This window comes from Leopardus geoffroyi, chromosome C3, assembly GCF_018350155.1.
Source record: "Leopardus geoffroyi isolate Oge1 chromosome C3, O.geoffroyi_Oge1_pat1.0, whole genome shotgun sequence".
Taxonomy (NCBI): domain Eukaryota; kingdom Metazoa; phylum Chordata; class Mammalia; order Carnivora; family Felidae; genus Leopardus; species Leopardus geoffroyi.
Genome location: NC_059338.1, coordinates 33,948,078 through 33,967,450, shown reverse-complemented (window position 1 = coordinate 33,967,450; position 19,373 = coordinate 33,948,078). Strand labels below are relative to the sequence as shown.

At 42.1% G+C, this 19,373-nt stretch overlaps 2 protein-coding genes across 3 annotated transcripts in view; both read right to left on the bottom strand.

Moving 5' to 3' along the window:
- The window catches only part of C4BPA (complement component 4 binding protein alpha), a 53,020-nt gene that overhangs the window by 12,900 nt on the left and 20,747 nt on the right, over positions 1 to 19,373 (bottom strand). Inside the window, exons 9-12 of one of the 2 annotated variants that reach the window (XM_045456725.1) lie at positions 15,864 to 16,049; positions 12,620 to 12,793; positions 11,967 to 12,142; positions 11,029 to 11,444 (exon numbers count right to left, since the gene is read on the bottom strand). In XM_045456725.1, the coding sequence (XP_045312681.1) occupies positions 11,271 to 11,444; positions 11,967 to 12,142; positions 12,620 to 12,793; positions 15,864 to 16,049 (710 nt within the window). In that variant the 3' untranslated portion in view covers positions 11,029 to 11,270. Of the gene's footprint in view, positions 1 to 11,028; positions 11,445 to 11,966; positions 12,143 to 12,619; positions 12,794 to 15,863; positions 16,050 to 19,373 lie in introns of those variants that run through there. The other variant, XM_045456724.1, reaches the window with a different exon arrangement.
- LOC123587005 (anaphase-promoting complex subunit 13-like) lies at positions 1,539 to 2,692 on the bottom strand. The gene is given in 2 exon segments (XM_045456726.1): positions 1,539 to 2,454; positions 2,457 to 2,692. Coding segments are annotated over 2 exon segments (303 nt in total). The 5' UTR covers positions 2,530 to 2,692; the 3' UTR covers positions 1,539 to 2,224.

Here is a 19,373-nt window from a genome sequence, read left to right as displayed (position 1 = left end):
TGAAAAATTATAACCACAAAAACGTAGGAAATTATGCTTAGCAAGCACCTTATGAACATTAAATAAAAGGTAAGCTACCAGAGCAGGAATACAGAATTTTACAATACCTAACTCACCAGAGACTTTTTTTGCAGATAATGTTAAAAACTCTTACAAATAATCAGAACTAGGTAGACCACGGAGCATGGATAAAAGACTTGCCATAGCACTTCACGTTAAGATGATATCCAAATGGTCGACAAATACAGGGAAAGTAGTTCAACCTCAGTGATCAGGAGGGAAGTGCAAGTGAAAAGCACAATGTGATACCATTTCATACCCAGCAGAATATCGCAAATACATACATACATACATAAATAAACAAACAAAAAATAGCAATACTGTAAAGAACTTGCACGTTGTGCAGGGATAGGGTGGGAGGCTACCATCCGGTACAACCACTGTGGAAAACTGCTGAACAGATGCACCCATCCAGCAGCTCTATTTTTAGGTACTTTTTCATCAAAAATAGACGTGTTCAGGGGCACCTGGCTGGCTATGTTGGTGGAGCGTGCAACTCTTGATCTCGGGGCTGTGAGTTCAAACTTCACAGTTGGCCTAAAAAATAAAATTGTTTTTTTAAAAAAATAGATGCGTTCAGCAAAAGACATGTGCAAAAATGTTCCTGGCCACAAACAAATGGAAAATACCCCACTGTTCTTTAACCCTAGAGTAGGCAAGTGAACAGGGTTAGATTCATGCAATGGTGGAATGCTTAACAGAAATTAAAATGACTGAACCTTGACTGCACACAACGTGGACGCATCTCACAAATATAATGGTTAGCAAAAAAAAATTAAAAGACATGGAAGAAAGAACACATAACGTATCATTCCATTTCTACGAAGTCAGATAACTTCAAACCAATCTGTGCTGTTAAAGTGAGGAGAGCAGAATTCTTTGCAGGTGACATGAAGGGGGCCATGACTTACTGAATTTTACTTTGAAGAAATATAAATGTAAACATTTATCCCATATTTCTGATATATTTTAAGAAGTAAAAAATGTAATTAGATTTGTTTGCTCCGTTAGATCACTGTGATCCTTAAGGATGTGATATAGCGACCAGTTATCCATACAAATGTATGTTCTTGAATATGGTCGCACTTGCTCGTAGGGAAACAAGGAAAAGGGATATATAATTGATATCCTTACCATCAGAAAAGTATCTCCATGTGCATTCCTAACCGACTTCTTCCAAATAGCTTAGGCGATGATAATTGTGAAGACAATTTTGATCAAAGATTGCCATTTCAGATAAAGAATTCGGTGAGTTCCTGAGAGAACATTCCCAAATAAAACAAAAGCACAGGTGAGAAAAATAAATGTTGATACTTACTGACACAAAAGACACAACAGTCCTTTGGGCCCCTAGCATGAGAAGTAATACAGAGTGAGCTGATTCTATGACAGCCAGGATGGCTGCTGTATTTCAGGGCAGTCCCAGTTTTGAAGTGTGTCTGACGCAATTTGTTTATTGGAGAAGCCAGTCAGCAAATCAGGTGGAGGACCACCATTGCCTGGACACCCAAACGACAAGGAACATCAAGTGGTAGCTTGAACACAGTATCTCAGTGCTTCAGCAGGAAACTCTTTGGAACAGACACCATGATTTTCTTTCATCAGAATTCCTTTGTCCCACTGCTCAATGAACCCCATGAGTAATCCATAATGCATGTTTGTTGGTTGATGGCAATGACAGGAAGGAAAAAAGGCAGAAACATTTCATCTGTTCTTTCCTGTATGTGTGACAAATAGGAATCCCAGGAATCAGTGAAAGGATTATCTCAACACCCATTGTACCTGCGGGCGCTAAACACAGCCACTCAGACTGCTTCGCAGAGCGGGGGGCACGTGGGAAGTTAACAATCCCCTCATGTCCGCCTTCCTCTTTCTTTGTCCTTCCCTCTGTCTCTTCAATCGCCTGTGTCACAGGACACATATAAGAAGTTGGGAAATGTTAAACTCTGACAGTAAAGCAAAATCAGAGTTAAAGGTCAACGTTTATAATCAGTCCCCTTCAAACACAAGCTAGTGAATAAACAACTCCAGCTCAAAGGGCTAACTAAGTATTTTGCATTCTTGAGAAATCTCCATCAGTTTCTCATTCCAGTGAGTATTGTCACATTTGCACTCTGCTGCCACAAACTAAGTGAGTGTCCTTTTTTGAGTATAGATTCGTCACTTAATGATCTGCATTAGGAGACTGAAAGAAAACACTTCGTATCTTTGTAATTTTTAAAAATCCGTCCACGAAAAAAGAGCCAGCTCTTCCTGTAGGGGGAACATTCTCTCGGAGGTACTCTAAGGCCAGTGAGTCCATGTCACGTCTGGTTCTTTTAACAGATTCCGTGGTGCCACCCTCGTCCTCTTCCAGATCAGGAAGCCCATTCAGCAGTATTGCAACATCTTCCTACACAGCTTGTCCTCTCACCAAGATTTGTCAATCAAATCCAAGATCCTTCCGTCTCTCTGCACCTCACTGTCCATTCTCCTGCCGCTTTGATCTTGTCAGATCCGTGTTGAGGCAGTGCTCCACCTGTTTCTGCCATTAAAGTTCTATATATATCTAAAGTTTATTTATTTTTGAGAAAGAATAAAAGTGCAAGCGGGAAAGGGGCTGGGAGAGAGAGAGAGAGAGAGAGAGAGAGAGAGAGAATCCCAAGCAGGCTCAGTGCTGTCAGCACAGATCCCAAGGTGGAGATCGAACCCACAAACCATGAGATCATGACCTGAGCAGAAATCAAGACTTAGACACTGAACCGACTGAGCCACCGAGGCGCCCCCAAATTATATATTTTAATAAAAGCAAATAAGGTCCTTTTTCAGAACTGTGTTTCTTTTCTCAACCAATAGCAAATATATAATCATCGTATTTTCCTTGTTTTCCTTGCCTGAAAATAAACTCAAACAAAATGACTTTCCTAATCTAAATTGTAATACATCTGTTGCTACTCTTCTGGCACTTCCTCTCCCACGGTCTACCTCTGAGCAATCCTTGCGTGGTTTTGACTTTGCATGTTTACTTTAGCAACTTCCAGCTGTCCTGCTGTGCCAGTTAGCGCTATGTTGCCTTTCGGCTCTACAGTCACTGTTTATCGCAGCTCGGAGGTATGGAATCAGAACTGCTTGCAGTTTCTCAAGGTGATCGTGACGTTGAACTTTCTCAACAGAGGGTGCTAGAGGGACACTGAAGGAAGAAAGGGCTCTCCCCTGTTCCCTGCTGCTTCCAGGTAGGTTAGCCCAGTGAGAAGGAGGTTCTTCAGTGGCACTCTGCCCCAGGCTTGTGCCCATCACACAGAATCCGTCCCATGTCAACCTTGCAGCCCTTAAGTGGCCCGGCCATCACCTTCCTGTGGTTCTCCCGACAGGGGTGCTATCTCAAGCCTCTTACCATGCCAGCTTCCATCTGCAAGCCCATACACCTGACCCACCTCCCAGCTCCGCCCTGCAGGATTGGCGTGGGGCTGGGCTCCCGCTCGCTGAGCACACCCGTGTGCCTGGCCACCACGTGCCGTTCACGTCACAGTCACCCAGTGCTCTGGTGCCCCTTCAGCAGCCCAGGTCCATGTTGCAGCCATCACCTGCAGGTCACTTATGCGCTGCCTGAATTCTGGAGCGTCGGTTTCTGCAGATCAGCTCTAGTGCATGACATGCCGCCCGTGAACTTCCCTGGCATCTAGTGGGTTCCAGCTATAGCCTTGGGAGGGACCCTGTTTGAAGTTTATTCTTCTCTTGCTACCCTCTCCCAGCCCTGGGATTACCATGTAGAGTTTCTTTTATATCCTATACTTAATCTTTTATCAAAGTCTAATAATGCTTCATTAAAAAAATATGACGTGATATCTGCCTCGTGATTGGCCCCATTGATGCTTGCACATTTTGGCCTACAGTAAAGGTAAATATAACTTAAAACTTGTAATATTCGAGCTTCCACTGGTATTGAGCCAGATACCATCTAAAGTTTCAAATAAAAAAATGACATTTTAGAAAGAAAACTTTCCAAACTGCACAAATCCATTCAGAGTATTTAAATTTCTTAAATATTTTGAATAACAAGAATTCATACCTTTAAGTCTGCAAATGGGTTCACTATCAGGATCAGAATGTTGAGTATTTGCCTAAAGTTGACAAAAACGCAGAACTGGGGACGGTCACTCCTGGACTCACAGGAATTTTAGAAAGTAACATACCCCCACCCCTTATAGCTCCCATCAATGCAAAACGGCAAAACTCTTACTTGAGTTAAGATTTTTTGTAGCAGAGCCTCTAGCTTACCAATGTCTTTCTCCCTGTGGTTATTAAACCTAGAACAGAAAAAAAAAATCACTTGATTTTAATTTATATTCTTCTAGTCAGAGAATAGGTGTTAGCAGGGGGTTCCTGGTTGTTTTTCTGAGGCTAAATTAAACTGTAGCACCAAATGAACGTTTCATGTAACTTGCTACAGTGTTTACTCATGGTGTAATTGCTCAGCACCACCGGACAAACCTCTGCAAGAAAGGTGAGGACAAATGAGTCGTAATGGAGGGTAAATACTTCACCTAAAACAAGGAAACACCGGCAAATGTCCTACCTTCTAGGGTTGGGAACAATCAGTTCAGGAAAGAATCAAAGTCTCTCATTGTTAATGGGGCGCAAGTAATGTGATCGTGGAAATGGGCACAGGAACGGAGGGAGGAATCGGAATTCAGGGAGAGTATAGAGGCGACAATCTCCTCACCTGGCATGGTAGAAAGTCAAGTTGTAAAGAAGCAGGCAGAAGACCAGAGCATCTTTCTCTAGAGAAACCAGACGGTGAGGGAGAAGGCACTAATATTCACTAGGATCTGGAGACTCCCACCCCATACTTGTCAGCAGACAGGACACCCCAAAACTTAGTGGTTCAAATCATGTAGAACTTGGTTTTTCTTTCATGGAAAAAAGAGGCATAAGAGCATGTAGGATGGTCAGCAGCCCCGCCCAATATGGTCAACCAGGGACCACTGTCCCTTTCTGCTTGTTGTCTCCACATGCCTTGGGGTGCTGTCCTCCTCAGCAAGGCGGAAGTTGGCTCCAAGCACCCTGTCAGCCCTTTGCAAGAGGAAAGAGGAAGCAGAGAACAAGCAGGGGAGTGACTGGGAAGTTGCAGCCGTGGGGAGGCTCTTGCTGAGGGGTCACGTGTCCTGCTGATATTTAAAATGGTGGAAGTGATTCTGTTCCTTAAAATAAAAGCGGGAGGGGTTAATTTAGGAAACCGAGGAGCAGTTTCTGCCACAACTGCAATTTAAATGCCTCACTGTACCATCAACCCTGCAAGTAAGCCTAATGCCGGCAAAAGTTGTTCATATCCATAGAACTTTAAATTAGGTGATTTGGGCTTTGCTCTTATAAAAAGAAAAACTGACCAATGATCATTCGCACACTGTAAAGAGAATGCCTCTTTATTTTAAATAGCTCCATGGAGACAAGAATGAATCTAGGTAGAAAGAACAAGATGCAATTTTTTGGAAAAAAGAATAAAAATCTTTTGGAAGCTATAATGAAATGGTCTTAAACGAAATTGAAATATTCAACAAAGAGCCTGGAATGTAAAGCCAAAGAAATTTCTCGAAAAATATGTGGAGTGTTGAGGGTAGGAATGAAGACAAAATGCATAACAAAGGTACCTAATGAACAAAGGGAAACAATATTGGGTTAATTTTATGTCCGTGAAGAGAAAACAATGAAGAAACGTAACTAAAGAAGTTATATGAGAAAATTTCTCAGAATAGAAGAACATGAGTTTATAGATTGAAAGGGCTCATCAAGAACTGCATATAATACATGAAAAGATAAAATTTAGCAAAGTTCTTGGCATGATATTTTAGAACATCATGGGTAATGAGTGTATCCTAGAAGTTTCCAGGGTAGGGGGAAACATCAGGTCAGAAGGTAAGATACGCTCTGACTTCTCAGTAGCTGTACTGGAGTTAATAGGACAATGAGGAAATTCTTTTTCCTTTTTGACAACGGAGAAATTCTTTCCAAATGAGAGGGAAAATTATTTTAACCTAGCTTTCTATACCCAGCTGAATTGTCAATCAAGCGTCAACCTAAAGACGGTTTCAAATATATTAGGATGCCTATTTTTACTTCCTATGCATCATTTCCCAGGTAGTTCTGAAAGGATAGGCTCCAGGAGAATAAAAAAGCAACAGAAAAGAAAGCACGGATCCAAGACCCAGAGCAAGTAACAAAACCGAATCTGCAGACGTGAAAGCAGTCGCTGCACAATGCAGTATACAGATGTCCCGTCTATATCACTAGGACGCTGACACTTCAGCACAGTCTGGACAAATTCCAAAGGTCACTTCTGCCTCCTTTTGCTCAGACTTCTTCTGGAATCATTTAAAGGTACTCTGCCTTTTTACCTATAAAGACAAGAGGGAGGTAATCAATCAACACCCTCCAGAAGCAGATCTCACTTAACAACTGATGGCAATTATCGGATCGATACCCCAGCTCCCTCACCTGAGAGTGGTTACCTACTTTGAGGTGTGAATTCATCATCTTTACCAGTTTCCCTGGGATTAGGCTCTGCTCATCCTAATAGACCTTGAGAGAACAATCCATGGAGACTAAAAAGGGAGTTGATACGCATGTGTTTTCTGCAAACATTGGGACAATTTCGATGGACTGAAAAATCTCTTGGAGCACTTAGGAGGACTTGGAAATAGAAAGAGGGATAAGGAAGCAGGCAAACAACATCACTAAAAAGAACACTATCGACCGGCGTAAAATAAAAGACCGTTGATAATAAGTAAATGTTACACTACCGATTTAACTAAAATTGGGCAATAGCCACGTTGGAAGAAAGAGCGAGAAAAAGCAGATGATTTGATCTTTGGCTGTGAACGATAGATAAATGGATAATTCATTTAAAAAGAAAAAATATATACTCTCTAAAAAATATGGTGATAAATACCAGGAAAAAAAATGCCCCAAGAGGTGACAGTGGATCTCTGGGACAAGGGAAAAGGAATTGTGCGGGTCTGATTGGTTCACTACTTTGCTAAAGGTGCACATATTTTAAATTAATTTCAAAGATAAGTAGAGTTGCTAGGTCAAGAAACAGTTGCACTTGTAAGGTGGTTTATAATTTATACAATTATGTACAAAAACTGAAATGTTAAACATGAAATTTCATTTTTTTTTTTAATTTTTTTTTCAACGTTTATTTATTTTTGGGACAGAGAGACAGAGTATGAACGGGGGAGGGGCAGAGAGAGAGGGAGACACAGAATCGGAAACAGGCTCCAGGCTCTGAGCCATCAGCCCAGAGCCTGACGCGGGGCTCGAACTCACGGACCGCAAGATCGTGACCTGGCTGAAGTCGGATGCTTAACCGACTGCGCCACCCGGGCGCCCCTAAACATGAAATTTCAATTAAAAATGGAAAGAGAAAAGGAAAAAAAAAACGAAATGGAGTCATTTATACCCAACTTTATTATTTCAGTATTTGTTTGCATATACATGCATTCAATTTAGACAATTTTGAGATGCATATATACTATTCATCTAGGATCTGAGACATTTATCCACCAAAGAATATACTGTTAAAGAGTGAAGGAAGAATTCATATCAGTGTGAAAATAAGACTCTGCACTGCTCATATACTCATAGAAAATGTTAAGGAAGGAAGCAAGAAGGATTGGCATTTCAAGCCTCAACTACGTCTTCTGGACAGATAATGAATGATGCTTGAGGTAGATAATTCTTTGTATGAATATACTCGAATAATAGGAAAATATAATAGGAAAATATAATAGGAAATAATAGGAAAATATAAGCCTATTTTGTTATTCCATTATAATCCACCATAAAATGGTGTGGAAGGTGACTTTTCAGATAGCAGGAACATTAGTTTTCCTTATGAAATTGGGAGAAAGTATTCATTCCCAACCCATGCCAGTATTCAAACCAATTCATTCGTATCAGCACAACATTCTTAAACACAGCTGCAAAAATACACCAAGGATTTTTACGTAGATAATACATTTAAAACATCATCTAGTTCTCTAATATTCAGCAGTGATAATATGCAGTATCAGTCAAAATGAGGTTTTCTTGTATGCCAGAGAAAACATGTCTTACGGAAAAAAATAAAGTAAAATAATGCGATATGAATCACAATGAAATAGAACACTAATTCAAATAGCTTACAACAAAACAAAATAAGCAAACTACTGTTTTTTAAAATTATTACTTAATTAGTGAAAACTCTTCTGAGTAGAAGTTTGGTGGCAAAGAAGAAGGATGGAGGGCATATAGTCACCCTCTCTGGTGGCGAATCAGTGAGAGCCAGTGGGTAAACCAGCAGTCATCTGATATTCAGCCACATTTCACCCCAGAGAACTGGTCAACACCCTCTCCCCCAGTCCCTGCTGATGTTACAAGTTGATAAACAGAAACACACCAGAAAGACACAGACAGGAGCTAAATGGTGATCCGTTTGAGTTTTCTCTGCTTGCAATGGCATAGCTCCTGCTAAGGTAAGATGATGCAGGCAATTCAGTTGCTTTGAAATGATACATCTGCCCCGTTCTCATAAGATGATGCCATTGTTTTTCTGAATGTTCTCAATTTCATCTTAGATTTTTGGTATCAAGTGCCCAGGCTCCTTTCCTTTCTCTCACTGAAACCCTTGATGAGCAACAGACTGAACAAGTTCCTCTGCTACAAAATCTTCTGAAAAGGCCTTTTTTAAGCCTGCTCAGCTCATGCATATGACTAGCAATATTTTCCACAATCTTAGATCATATTTGAGAAGAAAAATTTGGCCATGGGGGAGGGGAAGAAAAAAAAGGAAAAAAAAAAGAAAAAAAAAGGTTAGAGAGGGAGGGAGGCAAAACATAAGAGACCCTTAAAAACTGAAAAAAATCTGAGGGTTGATGGGGGGGTGGGAGGGAGGCGAGGGTGGGTGATGGGCATTGAGGAGGGCACCTGTTGGGATGAGCGCTGGGTGTTGTATGGAAACCAATTTGACAATAAATTTCATATTTTAAAAAAAAAAGAGAAGAAAAATTTGGAAAAAATAGTTATGATGCACAGCTAATTAAACAATAGCAGCAGACAATGTTGCAATTCTATTCCCAGAATGTCTGCGGGACCCCTGAGGCTCCTTCCACATCCTCACTCCCCAAAACCAAAAGCGAGGATTGATGTTTGTTACAGCAGATTGTTGACTTGTTGGTGAATTTTAGTTGTTTTGTGCTTAGTGTAGATGATTATTCGTTTTATGAGAATTCAGATAACAAGAGAAACCTCAATGCGAGATAAGAACTCAATAGCTCACTCAAAAAAAAAAAAAAAAATGCAGTCAGGGAGGACAAAAGCAATGCCACAGGGGACCTGATAAAGAGAAATGAGAGTTTAGAGTGGTGAGAGAGAGGTAGACCAGAACAGATGTCAGAAGAGAGCCATAGAGAAAAGGAAACTGGAAGAGGCCACATGTGCCCTGTGCACGTCCCGACCCTGGAGGCTACTGCAGGCAGAGCCAAAGAGCCATCGGCCATCAGGGTCTCTGTGCCTGATGGTGCTCCCTGGCCACAGGAGACTGCTCAGGGGGCCCACAGGGTTGGCTGTCGAAGATGTTGGAACAAGTCTCCACCAACGGGAGAGGGGAATTGGTGGACAAACGTTCCGGGTCCTCATCCCTGGAAGGACTCTGCACAATTGTGATCCACAGGCTCTCAGAGAACAGTCTCAGATCTGCACACCTGTCTGCAGCCTCAGTCGACAGCCCGAGAAAGCTCCCTTCTTCGCTGTGTTCCCTTTCTCATCTTCTCATCCCGCTACCCACTCGCTCACCGTGCTTTCTGGGGCCACCTTCCAAGGAAATTAGTCACCCACAAACCTCTGTCTAAGATGAAATCCACAATAAACATCTCCTGGGTTCCCCGAGGCTGGGGCAGACGAACGGCTTCCGGGACCGTCAGTGGAACCTTCCATGCCAAGTGGGTTTCTCTCGCAGTGCCAGCCCATCTGGGACATGTAAAGTTCAGTGAAAGCCTGTGGGACACCAGTGCCTCTGCAGAGTACATTTGGGGAAATTGAAACAAAGAGGCCAACGTTCCCCTAGAGAAGAGACTCGCTGAAGGAGAGATTTCAGAGGATGCGGGCGTCGGAGGAGGTGGTGAGAGAAGGAACAACAGCCTCCAGGATGCCACCTGTATATCACAGGGGATTGATGGGGGTTTCTCCTCACGTATGGGATAGTCGCTCAGGCCGCGTTACATTTCCATCAAGGACAACGGGGCCAAATCAGATGGTGGACTTGGGAACACACGGGTGGCCATCATGTGGGCCTCACATTCGGCAGCCTTTCAGCGTTGCTTCCCTAAAAATGGAATAAAGAGGTTCGGACACAAACACAAATCCCATTCGTGTCAGGTAGAAGTTGAGGGGCAGCATTCGAGAGGCAGAGGCCAGGTTCATGGGGTTTGGTAAGGGACGTGACTCCCTTCAAAGGGGGGAGAATGGACCAGGACTTCGGGGTGTGTCTACATTTACTCTACTGAAAAGAGAGGGAAACAAGCCACAAGAGAGTCTTAACAATACAGAAGTAACAGAGTTTGTGGAAGGAAGTAGGGGGGAGGATGGGCTACATGGGTGATGGAGGGCACCCCAACTGTATTTAACTAAGGAGGGCACTTGTCGGGAGGAGCACGAGTGTTGTATGTGAGTGATGAATCACTGAATTCTACTCCCAAAACCAACATCGCACTGAATGTCAACTGACTGAAATTTAATTAAATAAATAATAATAATAATAATAAAAACTACTAAAGCCCTGAGTGATTTGTACACTGAACCTGTGTAGTGAGCGATCCCGGGAAACGCTTTGCTGTGAGCCCACATCAGTGTCCAAGGCCCTTACAGGGAAGTAATGAATTACTTTAAGCAATGGATTACTTCAGAGACCTCATTAAGAACTGAGTCCCAGCGACCACAAATAACAAAACTAAATTTGATGTGTAATTTTTTTTTACTTGAAAACAAAAATGGGCACTTTGTGTCCAGAAAAGCAAAAACATGAGCTATGAGGTGATCGATAATTGTACAGTCTCAAAGACTAAACGTGAACAAATTGTCCTTTCTAGACGTTTATTACCATGAATGATGGGACAAAGGGGGCAGGAGAGTGGGTAAGCTGAAGCGACCAGTGTTGTATTGAAGGCAGCACGTGTTTCTCCCTCTCTTGGGAGAAATTACGGTGGTGAGTCCATAGCAGGATTCCTTGCCTTGTCTCTCTGTATTTCCAGCTGTTCAATTTCCAAAGACAATTTATACACCTCCAGGGCCATTTTCACATCTTCTGGGTTGGGGAGACACTTCATGACCTTTCTGCCTGCGAGCACGTGTCCACAGCCTTCAGGAATCACCTAAAAGAGATGTAGGTATGGAGTGGGGTTTTCAGTGTCCTCCTGACAATGACAAGACTAAGGGCTCGGGGCCAAGGCGAAGCCCAGAACTTGCGGGTGAGCCGGAAAAACAGAAAACACCTCGGGCCCCAACTTAGTCCTCTCTAGATGAATAGGGACGGGTTCTCAGACAGCTTCACAAGGGGCCTCTGTGAACACAGAGGCTGTTTCTGAGACCATCCAGAAATGGAACACAGAATATTAGATAGTCTAGGAGAAGTCAAATTGGGTCTCAGTGTTGCGGGCATCTGACACCCTCTTCTCCCTAAGGGGCTCAGGTTTTCCTATCTCCAGTGAGAGAGGAAAACTTGTCACTCCTAAGGGACCACAGTGCTTCAAGATAAAAGAGAGTTCTTTGGAGGGACTCAGGAGTGAATCCTGACAAGTCAGATCTCACCATTGCTGGCTGGGACAGCGCTTGTGGAGAGGCACCATTTTTAGGGTTTGATAGGACTGGAACTTTCCTTGAACTGTGCCACTTACCCACTCACACTTGGGCACCTCGAGGTCCCAGGTTCTGCTCTCTGAGCAAGTGATGCTTTGCGGACCGACCAACTCATAGCCAGCGTCACACCGGATGTTGACATTTTCAGCTTGAATGTATTCAGTCTTATCCACGGACAGCTTTCCGTGGGCTATTTCTGGTTTCATACAGACAGCTACAAAGGAAACATGGTTTCAAGGAATCCATAAGTATAAGAAAAAGGACATGACAACAAGCTAGGATTATAAGATTAAACTATCATGGGTGCTGCTAATTGCTTTATCTTTTATTCGGTAGCAATAATATTCGTTAGCATTTTTGTTGCGCACTGACCACATATCAGACTCGAGCTAAGCACTTTATGTGATTCTCTCAGCTCTGTGAAGGGAGGACTGTTATTAGTCCCATTCTACTAGGAAAAATTTCAGAATATTTCTTGAAAGTGGGAATCAGACTGAGATTTATGACTGGGAGAAAGACTGGGGAGGTTGATGTTAATGTAGCCCCTTTGTAATGTTTGCATCTGGAACACAGTAATGATTTCAATCAACCACATCAAATGTTTCTGTGCTGCCCCTGGCAGGAAGAAGCTGTACTCTCAGTGCTTTTGTGACATTTCCACCCACCTGACTGGAAAGGGGGCAGGAGTTACCTTTACATTGAGGGGCTGCAGGAGACCAGCCTGAAGAACTGCAAGAGAGTCGAGCTTCACCAACTAGAGTGTATCCTTTGTCACATTTATATATCGCCTCAATATGACTGAATATACCAAATGCTTGATGTCGTTCATACCGTCCATGGTTAATGGTAGGAGGGAAATCACAGCCTCGATGGTGAGAGACAAAAGTGACAGAGTATGAGCTTGTAAAATGTAAAATATAGCTCACCCCAGAATCTGCGTGGTTTGTAGGAGGCTTCCTTCTGTCCTGTGATCTTCTCTGCCCATGGGATCAAGTGTCAAACCCAAGACCTGGGCTGCCCCCTTGTAAGTCTCAGGGTGAGGAACCACCATGGCCCCCTCATTAGACCATTTGACAGTCATATCCAATATCTTCAAAAGTATAATGGGAATAAACAAAACCAATGCTAGGTCCAAACTCCATATTGAGTTCTTGGTCTATGGGGTAAGACTAGTCATATCCAAGAAGTCAAATAGAAGCCATTGATTCTCCCCATCGTCTTCCCCAGGAAGGTGAGATACTATATTAAAAAATACATCATATGCCAAGGGGAAAGTGGAATGGGAAAATTGGTGCCACTCTTGAAGAACAAAAGCTACGTTCCCATCATATTGCCATTTATTTCCCCAATCTGTCTACCAGGAAAACTAGGATTCTGGGAAATTACAGTAAAGTATTGAAAACTGAACATTTTAGTCTCATTTCACATGGGGTATCTTTGCTAAAGTAGATTTAGTTATCCTCAGGTAAATGGGGTCACTGGTTTAGCTAATGCCTTCTTTTCATCCTAATCGGAAAAAAGGGGTCAGAAACAGTTTGCATACACATGGAAGGATCAAATCACACATTTGTAGTTTTAGACCTAGGTATGATTAGTCACTTACCCCTGTCATAATAGCATCTGAAGATACTACAACTATCTGGACATCCACATTGATCCAGTATATCAATGGCATCATGTTAATTCTACTGTATGGGCAAGAAGAAGCTAATGTGTAGATAGATAGATAGATAGATAGATAGGTAAATAGATAAGAGAGAGAGAGAGAGAGACAGACAGATAGATACCTGTCCCAGTTCCTGGTGCAGACCCCTAAACGCTTGTAAATTGCTAAGTGCTGAGAACCGTAAGAACATCTTTTGTTCTACTGAGTCAACTTTCAGTGGCTCCTGGATGGGAACCGGTCACCAGAAAGACCAAGCCATGAATAAAGCATGGAATTTTTCAGCCCCACTCTCCTCTCCAAAGAAGGGGGAAACAGCGTCAATAATTGATCATGCTACAGAGGGTAAGCCTCCATAAAATCTTAGGAGTACATGGTTTGGAAAGCTGCCAAGTGGGTGAACGCATCCACGTCCTGGGAAAGTGATGGATCACAATTCACAGGGACTGAGGCTTCTGTGCTTGGGATCCTTCCAGACTTCACCCTATATATCCCTTAATTTGGCTGTTCATTGTATCCTTTGTCAGATCCTTTAATAAACTGGTTAATACAAAAGTGTTTCCCTGAGTTCTGTGAGCCACTTTGGCAAATGAATGGAACTCAAGAAGGAAGTCATGGGAACCTCAAGTTTGTAGCCAAGTTGGACAGATTTTGGTGGTAACCTGGGGACCCACTACCCACATTTGAGATCTGAAGTCAGGAGGGGCGGGGAAGTTTTGTGAGACTGAGTCTTTAAGGTGTAGCATGTGATACAATCTCCAGGTCCATACTGTTGGAACTGAGTAAATTACAGGGCATCCAGATGGTGTTGTGGAGAATTCTTTGTGTCAGAAAAAAAAAAAAAAAACACACGTTTGGTCACCAGAAATGCTGTGAGTATTCTGCGTGAGTAGTAAAAGGGACACACAAGGGAGACAGGAGGTGAAGGGAAAGACTGGGCTTTTCCATCCTTCGTAATGATGCTCCAGCATATAGAAGGTAAAGATTCAAGGGTTTGCCAGATCAATGCAATATTTAGAGGTCCAGGGTACACGGCTTGTTAGGCTATCCCTCCAAACTAAAGTCGAACTATTATAAATGGCACACCACACCAAGGAAAAAAAGATGCACAACATATAATAGAACTTTCCCGTTTCCAGAGGCAGGATCTTCCATACGTGGGAATACGATTCCAGCCCATGAGCTAGATGACATAAAACATAGCTGGGTTTGTGTGCAGCCCATGTTGGGATACAGCTCGGCAGCTAGTTCACTGTCAGTGAAATCGTCCTGTTGCTTGGACCTTAGGACCCTGCAGAGCCTCGTATATTGAAGGTGGCTCTAGTCGGAAAACATACATATGTCAATGGCACGATCACAGCATAGACCCTTGAGATCCTGAAGCAAGGCCATGCACTGCTGCAGAGAATTACGTGCTGTTGGAGACACAACTCTTGGCATGTTGTTTGGTCCTGATAGGAACCGTGCCTGACATTGGGTCATGAAGTGAGCCCGTGCCAAAATCACTCTTCATGAGCTTGGTCTCTCAGAACCAACAAGTTAGAAGGCCAGGCAGGGAGCAAACCGTTCGTTTATAAAGTGGAAGTCGTCATCTGGGATTGAGCATGAGCAGGACCCGATAGCACAAAATCTGGCACAAAGAGGCTGCCCGGATCCTACCTGTGCCCATCCACCATTGCCCAAGTGCCTCTTTAGCTCACGCTTATGGCTATGTGGGAGGTATCCATGATAACCAATTGACAGAACAGAGGAAACCCGAGCCTGGTTCATAGGTGTATATTTGGGGTATGTGTGTGCAAGCTAAATGGATGAACACAAAAGGAAAGGAGTTTGAGGAAGTTTGAGGAAGTTTGAGGAAGAAAGGAAGCAAGTTTAGGCAAATGGTTTCAAATAGGTTTGAGTGGGTATTGAACTGCAGATTAAGGCATATGGATCAGAAAGAAGGCAAGAAAAGACAAAAATACCAAGAGAAACAAGGCAATAATTGAAAAGTCCAGCTGATCTATTACATGGGGCCGATTTCCTGATTCAGAAAAGCAAAGCGAAGCAAAGCAAAGCAAAGAAGCAAGGTCAAGAGGATGGGAATAAACAATGGAGGTGGGGGAAGGAAAGTTGGACTGGGGGTGGGCAGTGCTCTTTAACAAATTTATCCACTCCAAAAACCCTGCAGGGTATACAAAATCTTTTAGCGAATTTCAAACCTTCCCTTAATAATCTCCATCGCTTTGATACAAAGAAACAACTAAAATAACACAAATCCAAAAGCTCTTACTCTCATCACATGTTGGTGTCTTGGGATACCAGGTGCCATCTGCTTGACATCTGGCTTCAAACTTGTATTTCTGGTAACACGTATATAAAACTGCGTCTCCATTGAAAAAATCACAGCTATTGACAGAACTAGATCTCTGTTCATTGATTTTGCCATTCTTCAGCTCTGGTGTTGGGCAACATACCTCTAAAAAATTAAAAGTGAGACTAAAGGTTAGTAAAATCACTTCAATGAAGTTCCTATGGATAATAAGCTCATTTCCACCTTCCGAAGATGTCGCCACTGAAGAGAAATTGGAGAAACAGAGGAGGGTACCAGAGACACTTGGATCTGCTCTCCCTGCCCCTGATTGCTCAAGGACTCCAACCCAGTCATTTCCCTCCAACTAAATAATTTCATTAGGAGCCTCCAAAACGAGAAGTGGGATGAAACCTCTATGAAAATGTACATTTTCAGAAGTATTCAAAAGCAATGACAAATGACACCCATCGCTTTGTGTTTTCACTAGGGTCACAGCATTACTAACCCCTCTAATAACTTACGCTGCCTCAGTAACAGGAGGAAAACTGTCCTTAAAAGTTTATAGCCAGGGGCGCCTGGGTGGCTCCGTCGGTTAAGCGTCCGACTTCGGCTCAGGTCATGATCTCATGGTCCGTGAGTTCGAGCCCCGCGTCGGGCTCTGTGCTGACAGCTCAGAGCTTGGAGCCCGTTTCAGATTCTGTGTCTCCCTCTCTCTCTGCCCCTCCCCTGTTCATGCTCTGTCTCTCTCTGTCTCAAAAATAAATAAACGTTAAAAAAATAAAAAATAAAAAGTTTATAGCCACCTGACAACTAATGCACAGAAAGACATTTAAATTATTGCATATGGCCAGGAGTTTTCTTTTTTGATGCCAAATTTAAGAGAAAGAGCTATTAAGGTCTTTAATTTTAATGCAATAAGAGCTGATATAAAGATATAATTTCTTATTCATTAGTAGAACTACTTTAAGGTAGAACTTGATATAGTTTGAGGTAAAGAAAATATCAGAGCAAATTAAAATGTCCTATTCTTCACATCAGGAGGTTGACTAGCATTACAATGGGGATACTTTTGGGCATACTCAAATACTCTCACCACTCATTTATTTATGAATTACAATAAAAATGTCCAAGAGTGATATGTTTTCTAAATTATAATATTCATATTTAGGTAATACTGTAAAAAATACTTTTAAGTATTTAAGTCATGAGTGCAATTCCACACTGAATCAGATTGTCTGATAATTGGAATAAATACCATTTCACGTCTGCTTTTTATTATTTTTAATAGTTTCTTCTTTTAAGTTTACTTATTTGTCTTGAGAGACAGAGAAAATGAGTGAGGGAGCGGCAGAGCGAGAGACAGGGAGAGAGAACCCCAAGCAGGCTCCATGCTGACCGTGGGGCTGGATCTCACAAACCATGAGATCATGACCCGAGCTGAAATCAAGAGTCGGATGCTTAACTGGCTGAGCCACCCAGGTGTCCCTCACTTCTGCTTTTTAAATGGTTAAAAAATATCCTTTATTAAAGAATTAAATCAATACGACTCTAGTGAGTAAAATAAATATGATTTTAAGCTAATCTTTTTTTTTTTTTTCAACGTTTATTTATCTTTGGGACAGAGAGAGACAGAGCATGAACGGGGGATGGGCAGAGAGAGAGGGAGACACAGAATCGGAAACAGGCTCCAGGCTCCGAGCCATCAGCCCAGAGCCCGACGCGGGGCTCGAACTCACGGACCGCGAGATCGTGACCTGGCTGAAGTCGGACGCTTAACCGACTGCGCCACCCAGGCGCCCCTAAATATGATTTTAAAGTAGGTTTTTGAACTTCCAACAAAAAAAGTCCAGGGCCAGATGGCCTCACTATTCCCAGGTGAATTTTACCAAACATTTAAAGAAGAGTTACCGCCCATTCTTCTCAAACTATTCCAGAAATAGCAGAAGGAAAACTTCCAAATGTATTCTATAGTGACAGCATTACCTTGATACCAAAATCAGAAACAAACAGCACTAAAAAAGAAAACTGCAGGCCATAATCCTAATGAACACAGATGCAAAAATCCTCAACAAAATGTTAACAAACCAAACTCACCAATACATTAACAGGACCGTTCAATATAAACCAGTGAGATTGATACCAGGGATGGGAGTGTGGTTCAATATTTGCAAGTCAATGAATGTGATACATCAAATTAACAAGAGGCAAAACATGTTTAAAAACATATAATCATTTCAAAAGATGTAGAAAAAGCATTTGACAAAATACAACATCCCTTTGTGACAAAAAAAGTGTCCACAAAGTGGGTTTAAAGGAAACATCTCAAAATAAGGTCACATGAAAAACCCATGGTTTTTCATCACAATGATCACGGCGAAAAACTGTAATCTTTTCCTGTAAGACCAAGAACAAGACAAAGATGCCCACTCTTGCCACTTTTATTCAACATAGGACTGGAAGTCCTAGCTGTAGCAATCAGACAAGAAGAAGAAATAAGAAGCATCCAGATTGATAAGGAAGAAGTAAAACTGTCACTATTTGCATATGACATGATACTATATATAGAAAATCCTAAAGGCTCCTCCAAAAAACTGTTAGCACTAATAAATTCAGAACAACTGCAGGACGCAAAATCAATACATAGAAATCTATTGTGTCTCAGGGCCCTGGGCGGCTCAGTCGGTTAAGCGTCCAACTCTTCATTTCATCCCAGGTCACGATCTCACAGTTGTGAGTGCAAGGCCTGCATTGGGCTCTGTGCTTTCAACGTGCAGCCTGCTTGGGATTCTTTCTCTCTCTCCCTCTCTCTCTGTCCCCCTCTGCTCTCAGTCTCTCTCTCTCTTTCTCTTTCAAAATAAACAAATAAAAGCTTTAAAAAAAGAAATCTATTCAGTTTCCATATACTAACAGCCAAGTAGCGAAAGAGAAATTAAGAAATTAGTCCCATTTACAATTGCACTAAGAAGAATAAGATGCCTAGGAATAAATTTAACCAAGGAAGTGAAAGACCTATACTCTGAAAATGATACGGCATTGTTGAAAGAAATTGAAGATGACACAAACAAAAGGAGAGATATGCCATGCTCGTGGATTGGAAGAATTAATATTCTTCAGATGTTCATACCACCCAAAACAATCTATGGATTTAATGCAGTGTCTATCAAAATACCAACAGTGTTTTTCACAGGACTAGAACCAATAATCCTAAAATCTATATGGAAGCATAAAGACCTCTAATAGCTAAAATAATCCTTAGGAAGAACAAAGTTGAAGTAACACAACCCCAGCTCTTAAGACATACTACAAAGCTGTAGTAATTAAAAATGTCTGGTACTAGGACAAAAATAGACACATAGACCACTAGAATAGAATAGAGGGCGCCAAAGTGAACCCATGCTTATATAAACAACTAATCTGTGACAAAGGAGGCAAGAATATACAATGGGGAAAGCACAATATTTTCAATAAATGAGTATTGAGAAGACTAGA